Below are 20,470 nucleotides of genomic sequence, written 5' to 3'. Positions count from 1 at the left end.
GGTTCAATCAAGATGACCTGCATCCATAGGTTGCAATTAGGGTTTATCTTTTATTAACTCAATACAAATTAATTTGAAAGTTACATTCACTCACAGATTTCTACTGTAGTAGCCCTACATAATTTTAAGCACATGGTACTTGCTTCTAATGCGTTAGATTGTTGCCACGTATCAGTTAAGCCTTTGAGGTGTCATCCACTCAGCCATCTTTTTTACTTTTGTAATCTCTGTTTGATAATAGTTGGCTTCATTGAACAGTATGCTTAAATTAGGGATTTTTTTGTTGAATGTATTTTCCTGAGTATTCAATTGATTGTTGAATGGCATAACGGTGAAATTCATCGCAGGGATACGGCGAAGAGTCCAGGCTGTGGGAATGAAGACGAAGACGGATTGTATGATGAAGACTTCAGAGGACCAATCGACAACTTCAGGGACTTGCATGTTCGGGATTCAACCAAATTCGAACTGATAAGGTTAGATTCTACGAATTCGTTTGCGAGACTTCACTGCGGAATTTTATGAATTAGGTTTAGAATAGAATTTATTTATTGATGTGTATGAATGGGTTTTTGTTCTTCTTTGGTTTAATATTTCATTACTATTATTGTTTGGTTTACTTTGATGATGAAATTGTGTCTTGATATTGATTTTGTTAATAATGTAGAGCTCTATAACTTTTAGGGATAGAGGACAGTTAAAACTTAAAACTACTCCTCAACAACCCTTTATCTCAAAACTGAGGTTAGTTTTTCATTACTTTATTTGTTTTCCTATTAGCTTAGAATAAAGAGATGCTATAAGCAATTTAAGTTAATCAACCCAGAAAGTTGAACCAGAAATATGAATATGTGGTAATTTTTAACTTTTTTCACACAGCAAAGAGAAAGATCAAAACAAGAACAGACCATAAAGAACATCATAAGGTCTCCCATGGACAACAGATGAAGATGAAGCAAAGGTAACGTCGTTTGTGCAATGCCATTTTTTTTAACTAATAGTTTCAAGTATTTTCAGAGCTTGGCAACACCTCCGGTTAAAGAGAATACTAAACCTGCAATTTGTTTATTTGTTATATAGAATTGTTTTAAATGCTTGCTGGTAAGATCACGTGGAATGAAAGGATTAACACTTTTGGTTGTGTTCATGTAAATTAATTCATTACTCAATTGTTTAGTAGTTTTACTGTTTTAGCAAATCTTCAGTGTCGTGTTCCCCGCCGCGAAGCGCGGGGGCCATTTCCTAGTTATAATTATATATGAAGGGTATAAGATAACAACTAAGGTTTGGAACTTAGAAAAAAAGAGTAATCATAAACCAAAAAAAACGAGCCTAAATCTTCTAAACCTTCACAAATCCCAACATTAATTTCAACTTTAATTAATTAGAATATTTTTCTTGATTTTTATTAATAAATAAATATAAGTCGTCACCAAACTTGAAATTTGTTAGTTGTATTCAATTTCAAGTTTGATAATAGAAAATGCTAAATCTTCTATAAAAATTTAATACTATACCTTTGAAAATATTCCGTGATATCTTATCCTCTATCAAAGTGTGTATACACTTTTGTGTATATTTTTGTCCAAAATTTGTTGTTTATCAAAAGTTTGTTAGAACGTATCTAGTTTTACGCTCCTGTATATGTGGTACACATGAGTTTGCTATTCGGTCCTGCTTGAGGTTATAAAGCACATGAGATCGATAACAATGAGACGAAAAATTAAGGGAGACAAGAGATCTCAATGCTAATACAAAATCATATGTTGGACCACTTTTTGCTCATAATTTGATGAGAACAAACATTTCGGCTAGCATTATGATTACTATAGAAACTATAATTACTCGACCCCATGAAACGTACTTGAAGAAACGTGGATCTACTCACTGGTAGCAGATCTACTTTCCTCGGGTGTGATTATACTATTTCACCGATGGTTCTTCTGGTTCCGTGTTCTTCCACCTACAAAATGAACAGCGCCGTTACTTACCCCTCAGAAAGGGACAGAGGGGTCCTCTTTGGGGTAACCCTCCGGCGTGAGAATCAGTATCTTGTGGAGAAGATGATAATGTGTGTAAAGGAATCTCAAGAGTATTGCTGAATAGCTGAATACCCTCTGATTGTGAGACTGTGTGTTTGTGTGTAACTGACTGTGAGTGAATGTAATTCAATATGATTGAATGTGATATCACTGCTTGTAACTGTCAATGATTGAGTATGAATGTCTCATCAAAGTGGAGTTGATGCTGTATTTATAGTGCTAGGGTTTCCATTGATTTGGCCCAACCTCGTTGGCCTCCTCCAATTGCACTGCGCCACGTGTCCTCTGGGACACCTGGCGCTTTCTCGTTGGTTGTAGTCACGTGGTAACACATGTGTCATGCTGAGTTGTCGACCTTTCATTTGGCAGCTGTCAACATCAGCATATTCTTACTCCTTAAAAAGATGCCTTCTGGAAGGTTGTCTGACGTGCACAATCAAGGTTGCCCTAATCCTGATTTGGATAAGGACGAGGTTGATTATGTGCACGTGTGATATGCGCCCATCCTGAGGATGCGCGAGGTCTTCTCTTTATTCTCACGCGCAGATATTTCATGCGCAGATGTGATATGCACGAGCATGTGATATGCGCCGCGCGTTGATGCGCTGCGCGCATATGTGACGCGCGAGCATATGTGTGCCTGGGCAGATGTGATATGCACGAGCATGTGATATGCGCCGCGCGCTGATGCGCCGCGCGCATATGTGATGCGCGAGCATATGTGTGCCTGGGCATATGATGCCTGAGCATGTTTTGTATGCGCCATGCGCATAGGTTTTGGCTTTGTGCCTTCATAATGTCTTTATCTTGTGGGTTGACCCGCCTTGCTCGGTGTTGAGGCGGGTACATACCTCTTCAGTACTATTGCTTCGTATCAAGAAAACCGAAAGGAGGTAATGCAACCTATTTTTAGAAAGACCATCTCACGTGAACAAATCTAAACAAACTGTTAAGGTTTCTAATGGAGGCATTGAGGCAAGTTGCATTTTAGATTTTTAGTACTTGAACTATTATTTTGAACTAATCACCAAGGCTATATCACTTAATGCTTCATGAGGAACAGATTAATCACAGTTGCTTCCCCAGGTGGCCAACATACCTGCTTCATACATATATAGATATATAATACAGTCATGCATACATATATAGATAAAATATTATCATTTACTTACATTATTTTTGTTCAAATATATTATTTAAATATAGGTTACTTACATGAAAAAAGGTAATCAACTTTTAACAAATTAGTAATTTCTCATATAGCTCATAAAAGTTTACAAACATTTCGTGACATTGACTTACTCAAAGTTATAAAAATTGAAAGTTACAAAAATTGGGTAGAAAAAATCAAGTGTTTTTTTTTACCTTAAATAAAAGCTTTTATAAAGTTAATTAAATTTTGGGGAGGAATTATATCTATGCATGTAAAATGCTATATATTACGAAAACACGTGATTTATTTTATAGTAAAGTTATATACATGTGTCGTTTATTATTTTTCACCCGGCTCTTGTGAAGTTAAAAAAAAAGAACAAATTTTGTTTGTGTATATAACCTACATATAAGTGTAGGTAAATAATATAATATTAAAAGAAATATATACGTACAAGTTAGTTTGAAGGTTTTTATGTACATAACCGACGTACATGCATGTGAGAAAAGTATAAAATTCTAAAAAATTAACCATTGATAAAAACGTTTAAATGATTTAAATTTATTTTGCGTATTCGCACAAAAGTTGCAATCCTCGCTCTATGCAAGAGACCAATTATTTAACTGAATGATAAAAAAAGGATGATAATGTTTATTATATTATTATTATTGATTCATTTTGCCGTAAAAGAAAAAGAGAAGGAGACGTGAGCCAGCATGGAAAAAGGAATGCAACAATATGCATATAAGTTGACAATCCTTGAGGTGATTTGCCTATTTAAACACCAAATCCATATTTACTATGAACACCCAAGTACACATACACCTAAACATGAGAGCCTTTAGTTTTAAAAACAAGACATTTGTTATTCTAACTTCAACCCTTGTATGTTTATCAACTTTTGCCCTATGCAATGCTGCAGCAACAACAACAACCAAATATAGAAGGCATACCGGTAAATCAAAACCGAACGATGGCTTGAAATTTAACGTGCTCGATTATGGAGCTAAAGGAGATGGTAAATCCGACGATACCAAGGTATAAACATATAGAATCTTATAACGCGTCAATTTGTGATTTGTATAGTTACATAAACATGAATTTTGATGGCAGCTTGCATGGTTAATAAATAAGACCACCAATTATCTTTGAGCAACCATATATAATATAACTTACTTAGGAAATTAATCCAATGTTTTATGTATATGCAGGCGTTTCAAGCTGCCTGGGCAAATGCTTGTAAAGCCGAGGCATCAATGATGATCGTGCCATCGGGTTACAAGTTCCTTGTGGGACCCACTTCATTCACGGGTTCAAACTGTCATAAAAACATTATTTTTCAGGTAAGTTCAACAAAAATATATTCAAATATCAACAAAATAAATTATTAACTACTAGAATCGTGATAAATAGAGAGCTGGCTTGTATAAAAATTATAAGAAAATACAGATTCAATGATTAAACTTAAAAAAATCATGATAACTAATATAATAATTTCATAACTAGTTACAAACTTATATCCATCATTTTTATTTAATATATGAAACTCTTCTTGCAGCTTGATGGCGCTATTTTGGCTCTAACAAGTTCCAAAACATGGCACTATTTTGATCACTGGCTCGAATTTACAAACCTTGAAGGATTTACAATCCAAGGAAAAGGAACCTTTGATGGGAGAGGCTCAGTTTGGTGGACAAAATCTATACATGGTTTTCAACAAGTAATACAACCATATCCCTTTCCATGGGCGGGTCAGACGGGTTGGGTAACAGGTCAAAACGAGTTCAGGTTGAACATGATAGTTTTTTTTAACATTATTGTCATTGCTAGTAAAATAATAATAAAAACACACCATCCAGAGGTTGTATGCAATTATGCATCAAACGGTCCCGTTTTCTTATTTGAGATAAAGTACAACGCGAATTGAGTAACTCATAAGTAAACGTTTGAATTGACAGGTAAGCGTCTCAAAGGAAGGCAAAAGGCAGACAAGCAAGCCAACGGTAAGGACCAAGTGAAGTCCAAGGCGCGTTTGTTTGTTAACCATGATTGAAGTTTAATAACACAAAAACTTTTTTTTTTTATGCAGGCACTTATGTTTGTTGGCTGTTCTAAAGTGACAGTCACCGGCATAACGATTCAAAACAGTCCCCAATTCCACGTTACATTTGATAACTGCGACGGGGTTTTAGTTCACGATATCAGCATCTCATCTCCGGGTGACAGTCCTAATACAGATGGGATTCATTTAAGAGACTCCAAGAATGTGGTTATCCATCATACAAACCTTGCTTGTGGTAAAACCTTCTCTCTAGTATATGCGTCGACCCGAAGAGCCCATACGGGCCCATATTCTATATTACTGTTTTTTTACCAGAACCTTTTTTGGCCCGTTACCTAACTCATCTGACTTCCCATTTTGCCTCTTATGACACATTGACACTTGAATACATGTGATATGCAGGAGATGATTGTATATCTATACAAACAGGATGTACAAATATACTTGTACACGATGTCAATTGTGGGCCCGGGCATGGAATAAGCATTGGAAGCTTAGGAATCGATGGAAACACAGCGTGCGTCTCCAATGTCACTGTTAAAAATATCAACATTCATGACACAATGACTGGTGTTAGGATCAAGACATGGCAGGTATAAAAGCATAAAACTACAAAACTAATTCTAAATTAGAGAAAATTACTGTTTGCGTCCCTGTTGTTTTAGGATGGAGACATAATGAGTCCCCGAAAAATTTTTTGAACTGTTTGAGTCCCCGTGGTTTCAGAAACGAAGTAAAATGAAAGTTTACCCTGAAAGTTAAGTAACGGCAGGGACTCAAATGGTTCATTTTTGAAACCACAGGGACTCAACCAATTCAAAAAAATTTTCGGGGACTCATTATGCCTACGCCTTAAAACCACAGGGACGCAAACAGTAATTTTCTCTCTAAATTATTAGAGATGTTATATAATAATAATAATAATAATAATAATAATAATAATAATAATGTTACTTATGTGGCAGGGTGCAAAAGGGTTAGTACGAGGAGTGTCGTTTTCAAACATTCAAGTTTCTGAAGTCGAAGTCCCAATCATGATCGATCAATATTATTGTGATCACAGCATCTGTGAGAACCGAACATCTGCCATCAGTATAGCAGACGTCGCTTATGAAAATATAAAGGGAACTTATACAGTTCAGCCCATGCATCTGTCATGCAGTGATAGCAAGCCTTGTATGAATTTAAAGTTATCTAATATTGAGCTCAAACCGAAGCCAGATGGTCACCGGATGTCAGAACCATTCTGCTGGCAGGCTTTTGGAGAGTTAAGCGCTCCCATTGTCCCGGAACTTGACTGTTTGCAGGAAGGACAGTCATCAAACAAGTGGGGTCACCATGATGCTAAATGTGCAGCATAGGATATATACACATTGGTGAAATTGTTTAATTTATTATTTATAGCTAGCTTGGTGGTGTGCATGTATTATATGTGTATACAAAAGAATGAAACATAATATGTGTTATGTGGTGTAAGTGTGAACAGCAGACTGCAATAGAAATGTTTCCTACATCTTTGAGAATTATTTGATTGTTCTATGGTTAGAATCTGATTTTGACGCGGAGCGAAAACACAAATATAAATGAGTAAACTCTGAAAAGATATGCTATTGAATGATCAAACTATTACAACAAGATGAATTTTTGGAAAAATGAAATTGACTATATACTTATATAGGAAATAAATTGACAGTCTACATATAAGTGTAAATTACCCGATTCAGATGACTATAAAATTAAAAATGCTAAAATTTGTGTGTTGGGGTGGGTGGGTGGGTGGGGGTGGGGTTCGTAAACCGAGCTAGGAGCGTAGAATGATGGAATTTGGGACCCACGAGAATCCGGCCCATTGAGCATTATAATTAATTTCCCACTTGTTTTGACGAAATAAAACGAAGTTTCTACTTGCTACTAATAAAAAGAATTTGAGAGGACTAAGTATGAAATTTATGTGTCTTTAGTTATGAATTAAACTAAAACTTTTGATGTTATTTTTAAACATGCACTTCTTATAATAGAAAAGGAAAATTGGAGATTTAGGAGGATTTTTTCTTTTACTTTTCATATTTTGGTCTATTAAAGTAAGCAAAACAACTACAATATGAAAGTTTAATTAATTCTAATTATTATTTGTAAAGGTTTTTAACACACCATCTTTATATTTAAATAATTTATTATTATGGTTGTTTAGGGATACTAAAGAGCTCAAATCTAATGGAAAAATGTCGTCATGAATTGATTAATTTACTTTTTTATGGGATTGAGAGTAATTTAATATTAGATAAAAAAGACATAGAATATAATAATTTCTTATACAACGGCTTACACCCTTGATTTAAAAAAAACACATGAAACTACAAATCCATCTCCCCTGGTGCGCCAGCGATCTCCTTTGTATGAACCACCGATGCCGCTCAAGCCATCTCCACCACCACCGATCCACCACTCATCGGCATCAACACTCCTTCGTCACCATCACCGGCGTCGACAATGAGCGTCCTACAACTCGCCAGAAAAACGTCAGAACGCCATTCCCCTTTGTTCACATGATTGTTTTAGCAATTGATCAATTAAACTTTGAAATTGATCAATTTTACCTTGAGCTTAATCGGGTTTAACCTTAAGAGTTTTTCATTTACACTTAAGCGTAATCAGATTTAACCTTGAGAGTTTCATTTACACTTTAGCGTAATCAAGTGATAATTGGTTTTTAACCTTAAACATGATTTGCGTACGCAATGCTTCTTAATAAACTAAAGTAACAATATAATAATATTACTAGGTTAATAACCTGTGTATTACACGGGTTGAAAAATGATATAATGTCAATAAAAAAATATTTACATATTTGATACAAGTTAAAAGTGAAATCAAGCATATAAAACAATTATAATTATTTTAAAAAATTCATAATGCCAAATAATTTAGTAACAATTATAATTATATTATTAGAAATTGTTAATAATATAATTTTAAGAAAGTAATAATTGGTTTAATTGAGTTAATTAATAAATATTAAATAGTAATAAATTCATTAATTTTTATATCATTTAATATAAAAAATTATTAAATTGAATGAATGGTAATTAAAAAATTAGTTAGCTAGGTGGAATATGTATAAATGAAAATTGATTAGTTGACATGACATATTTAAAAGCCGTTTAATATGTATTGAAAAGGGATGTTTAAGATTGAGTTTGAAAAAGCCGTTTAATATGTATTGAAAAGGGATGTTTAAGATTGAGTTTGAAAAACGCTTAATGGCTTGTTAGGATTTTCAAATAGCCATTTTGAAAACATATTTTTATTTATTGGCTGCATGCTCGTAATACATCAGTTAATGAAAAACCAAACCTATACATATACGTTTTGTTTCAGTTTGATCGATCCAGTCGTCTTCCTCAAAGAAGCTGTAACCTGCACTACACGCGAATCCACCATCTTATCTTTATTATTATTATTTAATTCCGCAACCCAAATCATCAAAACCCTAATCAATGAAGTCACTTTACTTTAATTGAAAAAAGTAATGACTGGAAACGAGTTTCGATTCTTCTTGTCCTGTGACATCAATCTCCCAGTCACTTTCAGAATCGAAAAGCTTGAAGGCCATTTACCCAATTCCAATTCCTCTAATCCAGGTATATTTTGTTTTGAATCAAACCCTAATTTGATATATTTTGGGGCATGAACAGATATCTTGGATTTATGCAGCAGGGGATATAGGTAATGGTGTTGTTGATGATAAAAAACCCGAGCTTTACGTTGACTGTGCATTGTACATTGATGGTGCTCCATTTGGGCTGCCCATGAGAACAAGGTTACATTTTTCATTGTATTTTGACTTCTTTTGTAGGATTAGGGGATTTAGAGAGAAATTAGAGTGTGTTTAGGTGGACAACTAATTTCTGACTCTATCTAGGTAGACCGCTACTTCGGCTAACTTTTGATGAGGTGGCAAGCATAGTTATTAATGCGTTAGGTGCTATGCAGTCAATCTCGGTGGTATATCGGTTATCGGTCCTCATGTGAAATATCGGTCAGAATATCGGTACCGTTAATATCGGCGATATTTCACCGATATTCCCGATATCAGGGTTTAAGTCTTAATTTTCAACTTTTAGTGTTTAATGTTGGTGTTTTGAGTCTTAATCAGTTACCACTTGCTACAATTGTTAGTTTTTTGCAAGTTGCAAAAGGATAATTTGTTAATAGTAGGTGAATTGTTAGTGTTAAAGTGCTATATATATAAATTTTCCATGATATTAAAATTACCGATCTCCCACCGATATCTCACCGCGATAACCGATATCTCAAATATTGGTCCTCGACCGATATCTGATATTTTTCCGCATTAACTGCTAGGTTAGACGCAAAAAGCAGAGGGCCTGAGAAAAAAACGCACAATAAAAAAAGTTACAAATATGTTATGTATTAGAAAAAGAATACTATTATTCAAATAAAATAAACAAAAGCTATTATATAACATTTAATATCATCTAATTAGTACCAAACGTTCTAAAATGGTAGTGTAGAAAAGTCGTGTTCCTTAAATAAAAGTAGAAATCTAGCTGGAATCATGCCGGAGTCTGTGCCTGAAACCATCACCTGGAGACTTAAAGCGCAATAGCTTCGCCTCGCCTCGCCTGGAAGTTGCGCCTAGGCGAAAAAGGCGATCGCTTTTAACCACTATGGTGGCAAGTCCGCTTGTTGAAGTAGTGGACTCGAACGAAGAAGACAAGAAGAAAAGGAATCAGCAGTGCCTTTGAAAGCGAAGAAATATCTGAAAGTGCATTATTCATTTGAATCCGTTACTTCAATAAGCGAACTTGCCACCTCACGAGAAGTTAGTTGAAATCTGTAGTGTCTTTCCCTAATTCCCTTCACTTTGTTGGGCCGTGTTAACTGGGCTTGTTGGGCTCTGGTCTGGCTCATAACATTACTCCGCTACTTGACACATACCTAGATGTACTGAAAAATCTTTTGCGCAGATAAAGACACACTATTTTTCTCTAAATCCCCTACTGCTGCAAAAAAAATCTCATTTTTGATTTATATTTTTACAACTTTGTTAATTATTACTGAAACTATTTTGTTCAGGCTAGAATCTTCTGGTCCACCCTTTTGCTGGGGTGAACTCATTACATTGAGTACCAAATATCGAGACTTAACTGCCAACTCTCAGCTTGCAGTAACCGTAAGTTATTAATTTCACCATATTTGTTTATACGACTTTTCTGCCATTAGACTAATACTTTTCTGATTGTAGGTTTGGGATGTTTCGTGTGGGAAAGATGAGAGTTTGGTTGGTGGGGCCACTATCCATTTTTTTAATGTGAAAAAACAACTCAAAACTGGGAAGCATAAACTCAGGCTTTGGAAAGGAAAAGAGGCAGACGGGTCGATTCACTCTACTACCCCTGGAAAGGTTTTGTAAACACGTTATAACTTTCATATTTGTTAATTTATACGGTCGAATTCCCACCAATACATGTTATTAATATGTTTAGGTTCCTAAAGATGAACGTGGGGAATTGGAGCGTCTGGAGAAGCTTGTGAATAAGTATGAACGAGGTCTAATCCAGCGAGTTGATTGGTTGGACCGTCTTGCTTTTAAAGCTATGGAGAAGATTAAAGATCTTGAAAGCAGTAAAAACGGGAGTAATCATTTGTATGTACTTGTTGATTTCTGCAGTTTTGAACATCGAGTTGTTCTGCAGGTGTGAATTTATAATTTGATGCATCATACACGAACTGTGTTGATTGTTTGTGACACTTGTGTTGTGACATGTTAGGAATCGGGGCCGAATTTATTAATACCAGCATCTATAACTTCAAGTAATGAACTGGTTACCGTGTGGGACCCAGAAGTGGGGAAAATAAACCCGTCTGAGCACAAACAGTTGAAGCTTGCAAGGAGTTTGAACCGTGGTATCATTGATAGAGATCTTAAACCCAGCTCTACTGAACGGAAGTAAGTTTTCTTCATAATCATTCATATTTCTAAAAAGTTTAGTTATTTTATAATTATCTTTGTATTTTGTTTTACTTATTAGGTCAATACAAAGAATATTAAAGTACCCACCGACACGAACTTTGAGTGGAGACGAGAGACAGTTATTGTGGAAATTCCGTTTCTCGTTAATGTCAGAGAAACGAGCTTTAACAAAGTTTCTTCGATGTGTCGAGTGGAGTGATGTTCAGGTACATACTCCCCCCCCAAAAAAAAAGTAACCAGCATAGTGATCTGTGTATCTATATATGAATCTTTTCATTATTATAGGAAGCGAAGCAGGCGATTGAATTGATGGGAAGATGGGAAATGATTGATGTATGTGATGCATTAGAGCTTTTATCACCCGTTTTCGAGAGTGAAGATGTATGTTTTCAAACATATGACATCACATGTTAAAGTTCAGTTTTGACGGTTAAACGCTGATTTTGGCTTATATCAACAGGTTCGCGCTCATGCGGTTCGTGTTCTTGAACGAGCCGATGATGAAGAGCTTCAATGCTATTTACTTCAACTGGTTCAAGCTATGCGGTTTGAACGCTCTGATAAATCTCGTCTTTCTCAGTTTCTCGTGCAGCGCTGTATGCCACCAGTAACATCTATAAAATTGAATTTAGATCTTAAAAATTAGTTTCCAACATTCAGGAATCTGATATATTTTTATTGAATTTGCAGCATTAACAAACATCGAGTTTGCTAGCTTCCTTAGATGGTATGTTGCTGTTGAACTTCACGATCCCGCATATGCAAAGCGTTTTTATTGTACCTATGAAATGCTAGAAGAAAATATGATTAAGGTAAGACTCTGTTTGCATGTTGTATCTGATGTGGCAGCTGACATGGCATCATGATCACTTTACTTTTGATTTTACAGTTGGGAATGGGGGCGTATGATGGTGGAGATGGTTTTAAATTATGGCAAAGTCTGGTCCGCCAAACAGAATTGACAGCTCAGCTTTGTTCGATAATGAGAGATGTAAGAAACGTAAGAGGCGGAACACAAAAGAAAATTGAAAAGCTTCGGCACCTTCTTTCGGGCCTTCTTAGCGAACTTACATACTTTGACGAGGTAATATTCTGGAAGCTTCTAGATTCTAATGGCGGGTGTGACGCTAAACTTCTTACATTTGTAGCCTATACGATCACCTTTGGCGCCTACGGTTCTTATCACGGGGATCATTCCATCAGATTCATCAATATTTAAAAGTGCATTGCAACCTTTACGCCTCACGTTTAGAACGTCTAGTGGTGGATGTTTAAAGATTATTTTCAAGAAAGGGGATGATCTTCGACAAGACCAGTTGGTATATAATTTGATCTTCTAATTTTTTTAGTTTTTCCTTGTGGGCTCGGCTAAAAAGTTGATGTGTGTTTGGGTATTTTTGCAGGTTGTTCAAATGGTGTCACTAATGAACCGTTTGCTTAAATTGGAAAATCTTGATTTACAGTTAACACCATACCGTGTGTTAGCCACGGGTCATGACGAGGGCATGATGGAATTCATACCATCCAAGTCCCTAGCTCAGGTTTGACTTTTTTTTTTGTCTGTTGACACTGTCATTATTTTTTTTTTATAAATGAATTTAATTCTTTTGGTTTGTCTGTAGATTCTTTCGGAACACCGAAGTATTACAAGCTACTTGCAGAAGTGTCATCCGGACGAAGAGGGACCGTTTGGGATTACAGCCACGTGTCTTGAAACGTTTATTAAAAGCTGCGCTGGATACTCAGTAATCACATACATACTCGGGATTGGAGACAGGTTATCCTTAGAATTCATATTCCAATCCATACTAATTCCGCAAACCAAGCGGCCCCTTAATTTGTACTTATTATTTTGCATGTGTAGACATCTGGATAATCTTTTACTTAGGGATGACGGCCGCCTTTTTCATGTTGATTTTGGTTATATTCTGGGTCGTGATCCAAAACCGTTTCCTCCACCTATGAAGCTTTGCAAAGAAATGGTGGAGGCTATGGGTGGTGCAGAAAGGTATTATGAAAATATATTATTATTATTATTATTATTATTATTATTATTATTATTATTATTATTATTAACCTTTTCATGAATCATGATGCAACAAGTAACAAGTTTATTTATTATTTTTCTGCAGCCAATATTATACAAGGTTTAAATCATATTGTTGCGAAGCGTATAACATTCTTCGTAAATCAAGTAACTTAATTTTGAACCTCTTTCATCTAATGGCCGGCTCCAACATTCCCGATATAGCTTCCGATCCTGAAAAGGGCATTTTAAAGGTGCGCTTTATCCCGTCTTTTATATAATTTATTTTTGTAAATGTAATTATACTATAACTTGGATCTATGTTAATTCTTGTAGCTTCAAGAGAAGCTTCGTCTGGACTTAGACGATGAAGAATGCATACATTTCTTCCAGGATCTTATCAACGAGAGTGTTAGTGCGTTGTTTCCTCAAATGGTTGAGACTATTCACCGTTGGGCTCAATATTGGAGATGATCGTTGATCGATCATATACAGGTTTTATATGTTGTTTAGCATATTGTTTTATTGAAAGTATTTTAATTTTGTTAATCCGAGTGTAGATTTTTCTTCAGGTTGCAAAGGGCGGGAGAAACAAATCTGTATAGGGTTGTAAATAATACGTATATCCAAGTATATCATCGGTTTAATTGTGCTAGTGACGGTTTAATAATGTTTTGATGCCCGGATGTGAAGTTAACTAAAAAAGAAAATTACTGCTTGCGTCCATGTGGTTTTAGGACGGAGACAAAATGAGTCCTCGAAAAATTTTTTAAACTGGTTGAGTCCCCGTAGTTTCAGAAACGAACAATCTGAGTCCCTGTGGTTTCAGTAAAATGAAAGTTTACCTGAAAGTTAAGTAGCGGCAGGGACTCAAATGGTTCATTTTTGAAACCACAAGGACTTAACCAGTTCAAAAAATTTTCGAGGACTCATTGTGCCTCCGTCTTAAAACCACAGGGACGCAAACAATAATTTTCTCTAACTAAAATTTCATCCCTTAACTTTAAAAATAATATGTTCACATCCAGCAATTTGCTCTTTCTCTCTTGTCATAGACATCATCTCATTACGAGTAAGGTTGGGGCGAGCCACCGTTGGTTATGACCGATGTAGGTTAGTTTCATGGTTGCTCTTCATTGGATAGCCACTAGGAGGTGAAAACCGGACTGACTAGTTTTATTTGTGTTGTCTTCCACAACAATTGCGTCTTTGAACGGGATACTAGTTGATGGCGGTTTCAAAACACTAATAGCCGAGGTCATATCGAAAACAAAAAAGTTAGTTGGAGACGCTAGAGGATGAAGAGACGATAACATATGTTTGTTTGAAGAACGGGAGAGAGATGGTGTGTGATTAACGGGGTCAAACTTTTTGAAATATCAGAAAGAAAACTAAATATAAAAAAAAAGAGACTTGAAAATGGTTGTACTTATGAAGCTCTTTATCAGTTGTCTAAAGGACGAGTTTAAACCGAGTCAGGCTCAGCTCAGCTTGAGTGAACCCATCAAACAAGCTCTCATCGGCTTGAAAGTTCCATATAGTGTTGTAAAACTCCCGACTAGGTGCTAATTAATCCCCGATTAATCACTAGTCGTCACCCAACCAACTTGTTACTGATTAATCCCCATATGTCTAGTGGCGAAGCTTGGACTAAGATACTGGGGTGGCCGGACTCAAAATCTATACAAAATTTCACAAACGAAGGGGGGGTGCTCAAGTTTTCGGCCGAAAACGGTTAAATTTACACTGCGTATAAAAAATTTCAGCCGGAAATGACTAAATTTTATGGTACGTATAAAAAATTTCAGCCAAAAAAAGGTTAAATTTTACACTGTGTATAAAAAATTTCGGACGAAAACGAGTAAATGTACACCGCTGAGTAAAAAAACAGGGAGGGCGGGGTCACCCCATCCCTAAGCAACCTTCGCCGTTGCATATGTCGAAAATCAGTCAAAAATGAAAATTTATATGTATATTTGAAAATTTACACATAAATTCCATTTCAATTAATCTCGACTAATCTTTGTTAATCCCGATTACTCGCTAGTCCATACCCCACTGTCCAACTAACGTCTAACGATTTATACAACACTGATTCTATGACTCAGCTCGGTTCAACCATGAGGTGAGTCACAAGGGGTTGATGAATGACCACCCCTAGCTATATATTTAAAAAAATAATAATAAGTGCTAGGAAAATGTTAATTAATGGTTAACATGAATACGCGGGCCGTGGGTTATATAACCCCATATTCATTATTATTATTATTATTATTATTATTATTATTATTATTATTATTTCACATACTCACCATTTCTCTTCTCTCTCTTGGAATCAATCGATCGATCGGTGGATCCATCGCTGAAGAGGTAGGTCCCAGCAGAGCCTAGTTGGACCCGCAAGACTCACCTTGAAGAGGGACGTCTGCGCAAGGACCAACTGGTTCCGCAGGACCAACCATGCTCAGAGATGAAGACCTTACGCGCAGTACGCCAGCTGTTTCCGCAGGAAAAGCCTCCCAATGGTGAAGTACCCCGCCTGTTCCCGCAGTTGCGGATACAAGCCATCAGGGAAGGCTACCCGCACTAATAGCAAGGCTACACGCACAAGGCACTAAATAATTCAGTGTCACCTGAAGAAGGAATGAGCAAGGCGGGAATACTCCCGCCCAAATGAGCCAGTCCGTACGCTTCTGGAAGATCTTTTGTACTATACCTGCCAAGGTATGGACAAAATAGACAAGATCTGACCAAAGCAGCCCATGAACCAATCACAGGGTGACGGCTCACCGACAACAGTACGAGGAGCACGCTCTAGTACAAAATGTCACTATCAGCCGCTGCCTACTCACCAACCCTTGTCGGGGCACGTACATAGCCTGCAGTTGGTGGAAAAGGAATAGTACACAGCCGGCGGAAAAGGAATAGTACACAGCCGGCCATGTCACTATCAGCCGCTGCCTACCCACCAACTACCAGCATGGCACGTGCGTAGCCCACAGTTGGTAGAAAAGGAATATTATACAGCTGGCTGTACCTGCTTGGAAACCTACCTTCGGCTATAAATACTCCAACACCTTGGAACGGTATCATGATCTTGTATCTTATCTTCACTAGCTATTTCTCTTAATATACACTTATATTCAGAACAATCTAGTCTGATTCTCACGCCGGAGGGTGGTCACAAGGAGGAACCCCCCCTTCTCAGTAACAAGCTCACGGTGTCTGTTTTGCAGGTCATCTGAAGAATAACCATCTTTGCCGGAACTAACCCTCGTGGGAAACATCTATTTAACCCCCAGATTATCCGTAATCTGCCCGGGGTCACTTAGTGTTTCTTCAATCGCCAACAACTCTTTCTCAGGTGAATTTAGATCCAGATCTTTCATTTTATCAGATCTCAGCATTTTTTATCACTTGGATTCAGAATTTGTTTCTAGGTCATCATTTTATTTGCTAATTGCGTGAAAATTGCCTGTAATTCTGTGTTTAATATGCAATTGAGTTGCACCTGGATGATTTTGTTGCCTTGAATTGAAATTATACGGTTATAAGAGATGTTATTGGTAGAATTGGTGGAATTGGCGATTAGGTTTACGCGTTTTTAGGTTTTTGTGATCCGATCTGATTACTGTTTAATAAACTTCTATCAGATCCGTTTTACAGATGCGTTGTGTCGTAGATTCCGTAAGATGCGTCTACGACATGATGCATCCGGTCTGATTTACTGTTTTGTAAGCTTTATGCTGCTTATGTTTAATTATTCCAAATTGCCTGCTAAGTTTGAATTTAGGATCTGATCATGCATATTAAATTATTAACTTCATGCTTAAATAAATAGTGGTGCAAACGAGCCGAGATGCTCGCGAGCTACTCGAGATCGGCTCGTTAAAAAGCTTGAACGAGTCGAGCTTAATCGAGCTCGAGCCTAAAAATAAGCTCATTTAATAAACGAGCCCGAGCCCGCTCGCGAGCCTAAACGAGCCTGTCATTTATATAATTTCAAAAAATATGCATTTAATAATTATTAATTAAAATATATAATGTTATGAAAAAATAAATAAAAATAATTAAATAATATATATTATTTTGTACATAAAATTATCATAGAAAAAATATATAAAAATAATTATATTTATATAAAAAATAATTGATAAATAGTTCACAAGCCGAGCTCGAGCTTTTGAAAACATAGCTCGAAATGAGCCGAGCTCGAGCTTCTGTGTAAGTTAAACGAGTCGAGCTCAGCTCGGCTCGGCTCGTTTGCACCCCTATGTTTAATTATCTTTTTGAAGATTTTAGCATGCTGTCTTTTGATCTGAATATTAGTGGGATTATAATATTGTTTTAACAGTAAATCAGTGAATTTTAGAAGATTCTTTAGACTTACACAGCTACACTAGCTTTATATAGTTTATAGTATTAAAGTATGTCTGATTTGTTTGATTAATTTACATTCTGGAAATTGCCACATCCAAAGTTTAGGTTTTGATTAATCGGTGTTGTTGATTGTAGGGATCCTCACTAGCAAGAGGATAGGATGGGGCTAACTTTCACCAAGCTCTTCAGCCGGCTCTTTGCCAAAAAACAGATGCGTATTTTGATGGTTGGTCTCGATGCAGCTGGTAAGACTACCATCTTGTACAAGCTCAAGCTCGGTGAGATCGTCACCACTATCCCTACCATAGGTAATCATTTAGCTACACATTATCATTTTAGTTACACCTATAAGCAAAGTTTGAAGTTTAATAGCTAATGAGGTTATTCTTTGCAGGTTTTAATGTCGAGACTGTCGAGTACAAGAACATTAGCTTCACCGTGTGGGATGTTGGGGGTCAGGACAAGGTAGATATTCCGCGTACTTTATAATATATGTTTTCATAAGAAAAACCCTAATGTTGTTTTGGTTGAATGTTATATGATTTCTTGTAACTGTGTGTTTGATATGTAGATCCGTCCACTATCGAGGCATTACTTCCAGAACAACCAAGGTCTTATCTTTGAGGTTGATAGCAATGATAGGGACAGAGTTGTTGAGGCCAGAGATGAATTGCACAGGATGTTGAACAGGCAAGTTTGCATTTTTTTTATAGTTCACTTTATTTTGTTTCTACTTTTAAGTCATATAGTTACTTGAATGCTATCATTTACTTATTTATGCCAGGATGAGTTAAGAGACGCAGTTCTTCTTGTATTTGCTAACAAACAAGATCTCCCGAATGCAATGAACGCTGCTGAAATCACTGATAAGCTTGGTCTTCACTCCCTTCGACAACGCCACTGGTAATACAGATTAAAAGCTTTTATCCTAATGAACCGATGATATTATTATTATTATTTCAAATTAGTTTTAACATGCTCATCTTTATCTTTTGTTCAGGTACATCCAGAGCACTTGCGCAACCTCTGGAGAGGGACTTTATGAAGGACTGGATTGGCTTTCCAACAACATAGCAAACAAGGCGAGTAGTACTACAATTGTGAGACCATAAAACATGTTTGTTTGTTTGCTAGTATGTTAATTGTATGGCAATTTTGTTGCAGGCTTGAGGCAGACGGTTTTATGAGGGTCGATGTTTGGCGGTTTTATTACTGGTTTTGGAACTTGCTTGTTTGAAAAGGTATTTTGCGTTTTATATACAAGTGTAGTGTTTATCGAAAGCATTGTTTGGATTTCAAGTATGTGCTAGGTAGGTGGTTCTTGTTTCTCAAGTTGTAAGAGAGGTTGAGTTCTTGTGGTTGTTAGATGTTAATGTAGTTATGTGTCCATTTGGTGAAACTCTTTTATTCCATCGGTTTTTTCATATTACATGCTCTCGAATTGTGTTAAAGTCGAATGAATTTTTGATAATAGCTCGGATAGTGCATGCTGCACTCGTCAAAATAAGTATTTGGTATTATACATGATTTGGGTTATAAAATCCGGTAATAACTGACTCGAACATAGGTTGTTGAACTACAGTGTGTTATTTTGTTCACCGTTTGTCACTGAGTATCCGTTGGATGTTCGCTGATAAAGCTCACCTTGGTTTGTTTACTCGTTTGTAGCTATGAAGAACCTTAAGTTAATATGTAAATTGCTGTTAATGACACAAAACAAGTAATGTCTTCTAACTGCATACACCAACGAGAGTACTTGCTTCATATTTAAATCAATTGTGACACCTTTGTTATCCACATCACAATTTTGGATTATTAGGTTGGCCTAAGCTTCATATTTAAATCAATGAGAGTACTTGCTTTAGAACAATTTTTACGGTTGAACTATCTAGATGTTTGTAGTTGGAGTTTGTTGCCCATTTAACTGCCGCTTCATTATAATCGTTTGAATGTTAAATAACAAAAATTAGCCAAGTTGTGACTTATGCATTCACCGTATCCTTCAAAAGGGGTTTGATGACAAAAATTCAATTGTCAACTTACTCTTGATTCATACGAAAACAGTAGCATACTAGCATGCTATCAACATATAGTCAGATGATTACTTATTGTCGGACTATCAAATGTACCATACATAAAAGTTTTTAACTGGCGTGAGTCATTACCGTTAAACGAAAACAATCGTATAGAGTTTGTTGCCACTATCTGAATTTATGTTTTAACCTGCACAAGAACACCTTCCATATCATCATTCACTATTTAGAAATGCAAATTGTAGATTTACATGTTGAACCACATGTAATTTACATCTAATAATTGATTAAACTAAAAGCATCGAAAATGCTTTCACTATTTAATAAATAAATGAATAATAAACCATGAAAAGAAAATTCTAGCATCATGTAAATTGTCTATCAAGAAATTAAAATAATTAACAATCAAGTCCAAATCACAAAAATGGTACAAATTAGATGCCTCCAGAAATCCAATTTTGACCATTTAAGGGACCAACAATCTTTGAAAAATATGCTCATGTAGCATCTAATATACCACTATAGTGTTTTGGTTGTCAAGGAGAAGCGATCACTCATATTTAAACGTGTTTGAATATTAACTACTACGAGATTGAATGATCTACCTTATATCAGGATCTGAACCATGGTCTTCTCCCCAAAACACTATTACGAGAATTTGAGTGACCCACTCGGAAAAATCTTTATATCATTATATATTTATATGTATAACTAAAAACAAAATTACCAATGAAATATACTTGGTATGTGGGACCGGGCATTCCACCTATTCTATT

General features: G+C 36.1%; 3 protein-coding genes across 4 annotated transcripts; all 3 read left to right on the top strand.

The window, feature by feature from the left end:
- Positions 1-4,026: 4,026 nt before the first annotated feature.
- LOC143614041 (polygalacturonase At1g48100-like) lies at positions 4,027-6,618 on the top strand. The gene is made up of 7 exons (XM_077087592.1): positions 4,027-4,233; positions 4,407-4,538; positions 4,754-4,915; positions 5,154-5,198; positions 5,285-5,492; positions 5,660-5,850; positions 6,223-6,618. The coding sequence occupies exons 1-7, from the start codon at positions 4,027-4,029 to the stop codon at positions 6,616-6,618; spliced, it is 1,341 nt and encodes a 446-aa protein (XP_076943707.1).
- A 2,071-nt stretch (positions 6,619-8,689) lies between these two features.
- On the top strand, positions 8,690-13,759 carry LOC143614034 (phosphatidylinositol 3-kinase, root isoform-like). 2 transcript variants are annotated; one of them, XM_077087587.1, is made up of 17 exons: positions 8,690-8,898; positions 8,975-9,077; positions 10,358-10,454; positions 10,527-10,685; positions 10,768-10,977; positions 11,053-11,231; positions 11,314-11,461; positions 11,541-11,636; positions 11,716-11,851; positions 11,946-12,067; positions 12,145-12,339; positions 12,404-12,574; positions 12,659-12,796; positions 12,878-13,032; positions 13,120-13,263; positions 13,388-13,535; positions 13,618-13,759. In XM_077087587.1, exons 1-17 carry the CDS (start codon positions 8,787-8,789, stop codon positions 13,753-13,755), a joined length of 2,451 nt encoding a protein of 816 aa, XP_076943702.1. In that variant the 5' UTR covers positions 8,690-8,786; the 3' UTR covers positions 13,756-13,759. The 2 variants fall into 2 exon arrangements, with proteins under 2 accessions (XP_076943702.1, XP_076943701.1); XM_077087586.1 differs by having other exon boundaries at positions 8,972-9,077.
- A 4,023-nt stretch (positions 13,760-17,782) lies between these two features.
- Positions 17,783-18,831, top strand: LOC143614043 (ADP-ribosylation factor 2-like). Its single transcript, XM_077087593.1, has 6 exons — positions 17,783-17,969; positions 18,056-18,126; positions 18,233-18,355; positions 18,446-18,564; positions 18,662-18,761; positions 18,826-18,831. The coding sequence occupies exons 1-6, from the start codon at positions 17,822-17,824 to the stop codon at positions 18,829-18,831; spliced, it is 567 nt and encodes a 188-aa protein (XP_076943708.1). The 5' UTR covers positions 17,783-17,821.
- The last annotated feature ends 1,639 nt before the right edge of the window (positions 18,832-20,470 follow it).

The sequence above is a fragment of the Bidens hawaiensis genome, unplaced genomic scaffold, assembly GCF_021521415.1.
Source record: "Bidens hawaiensis isolate Kalapana, Puna unplaced genomic scaffold, B.hawaiensis_p1.1 tig00038687_1, whole genome shotgun sequence".
Taxonomy (NCBI): Eukaryota; Viridiplantae; Streptophyta; class Magnoliopsida; order Asterales; family Asteraceae; genus Bidens; species Bidens hawaiensis.
The sequence above is the reverse complement of the archived record's forward strand: the minus strand, read 5'-3'. Positions and strand labels throughout refer to the sequence as shown.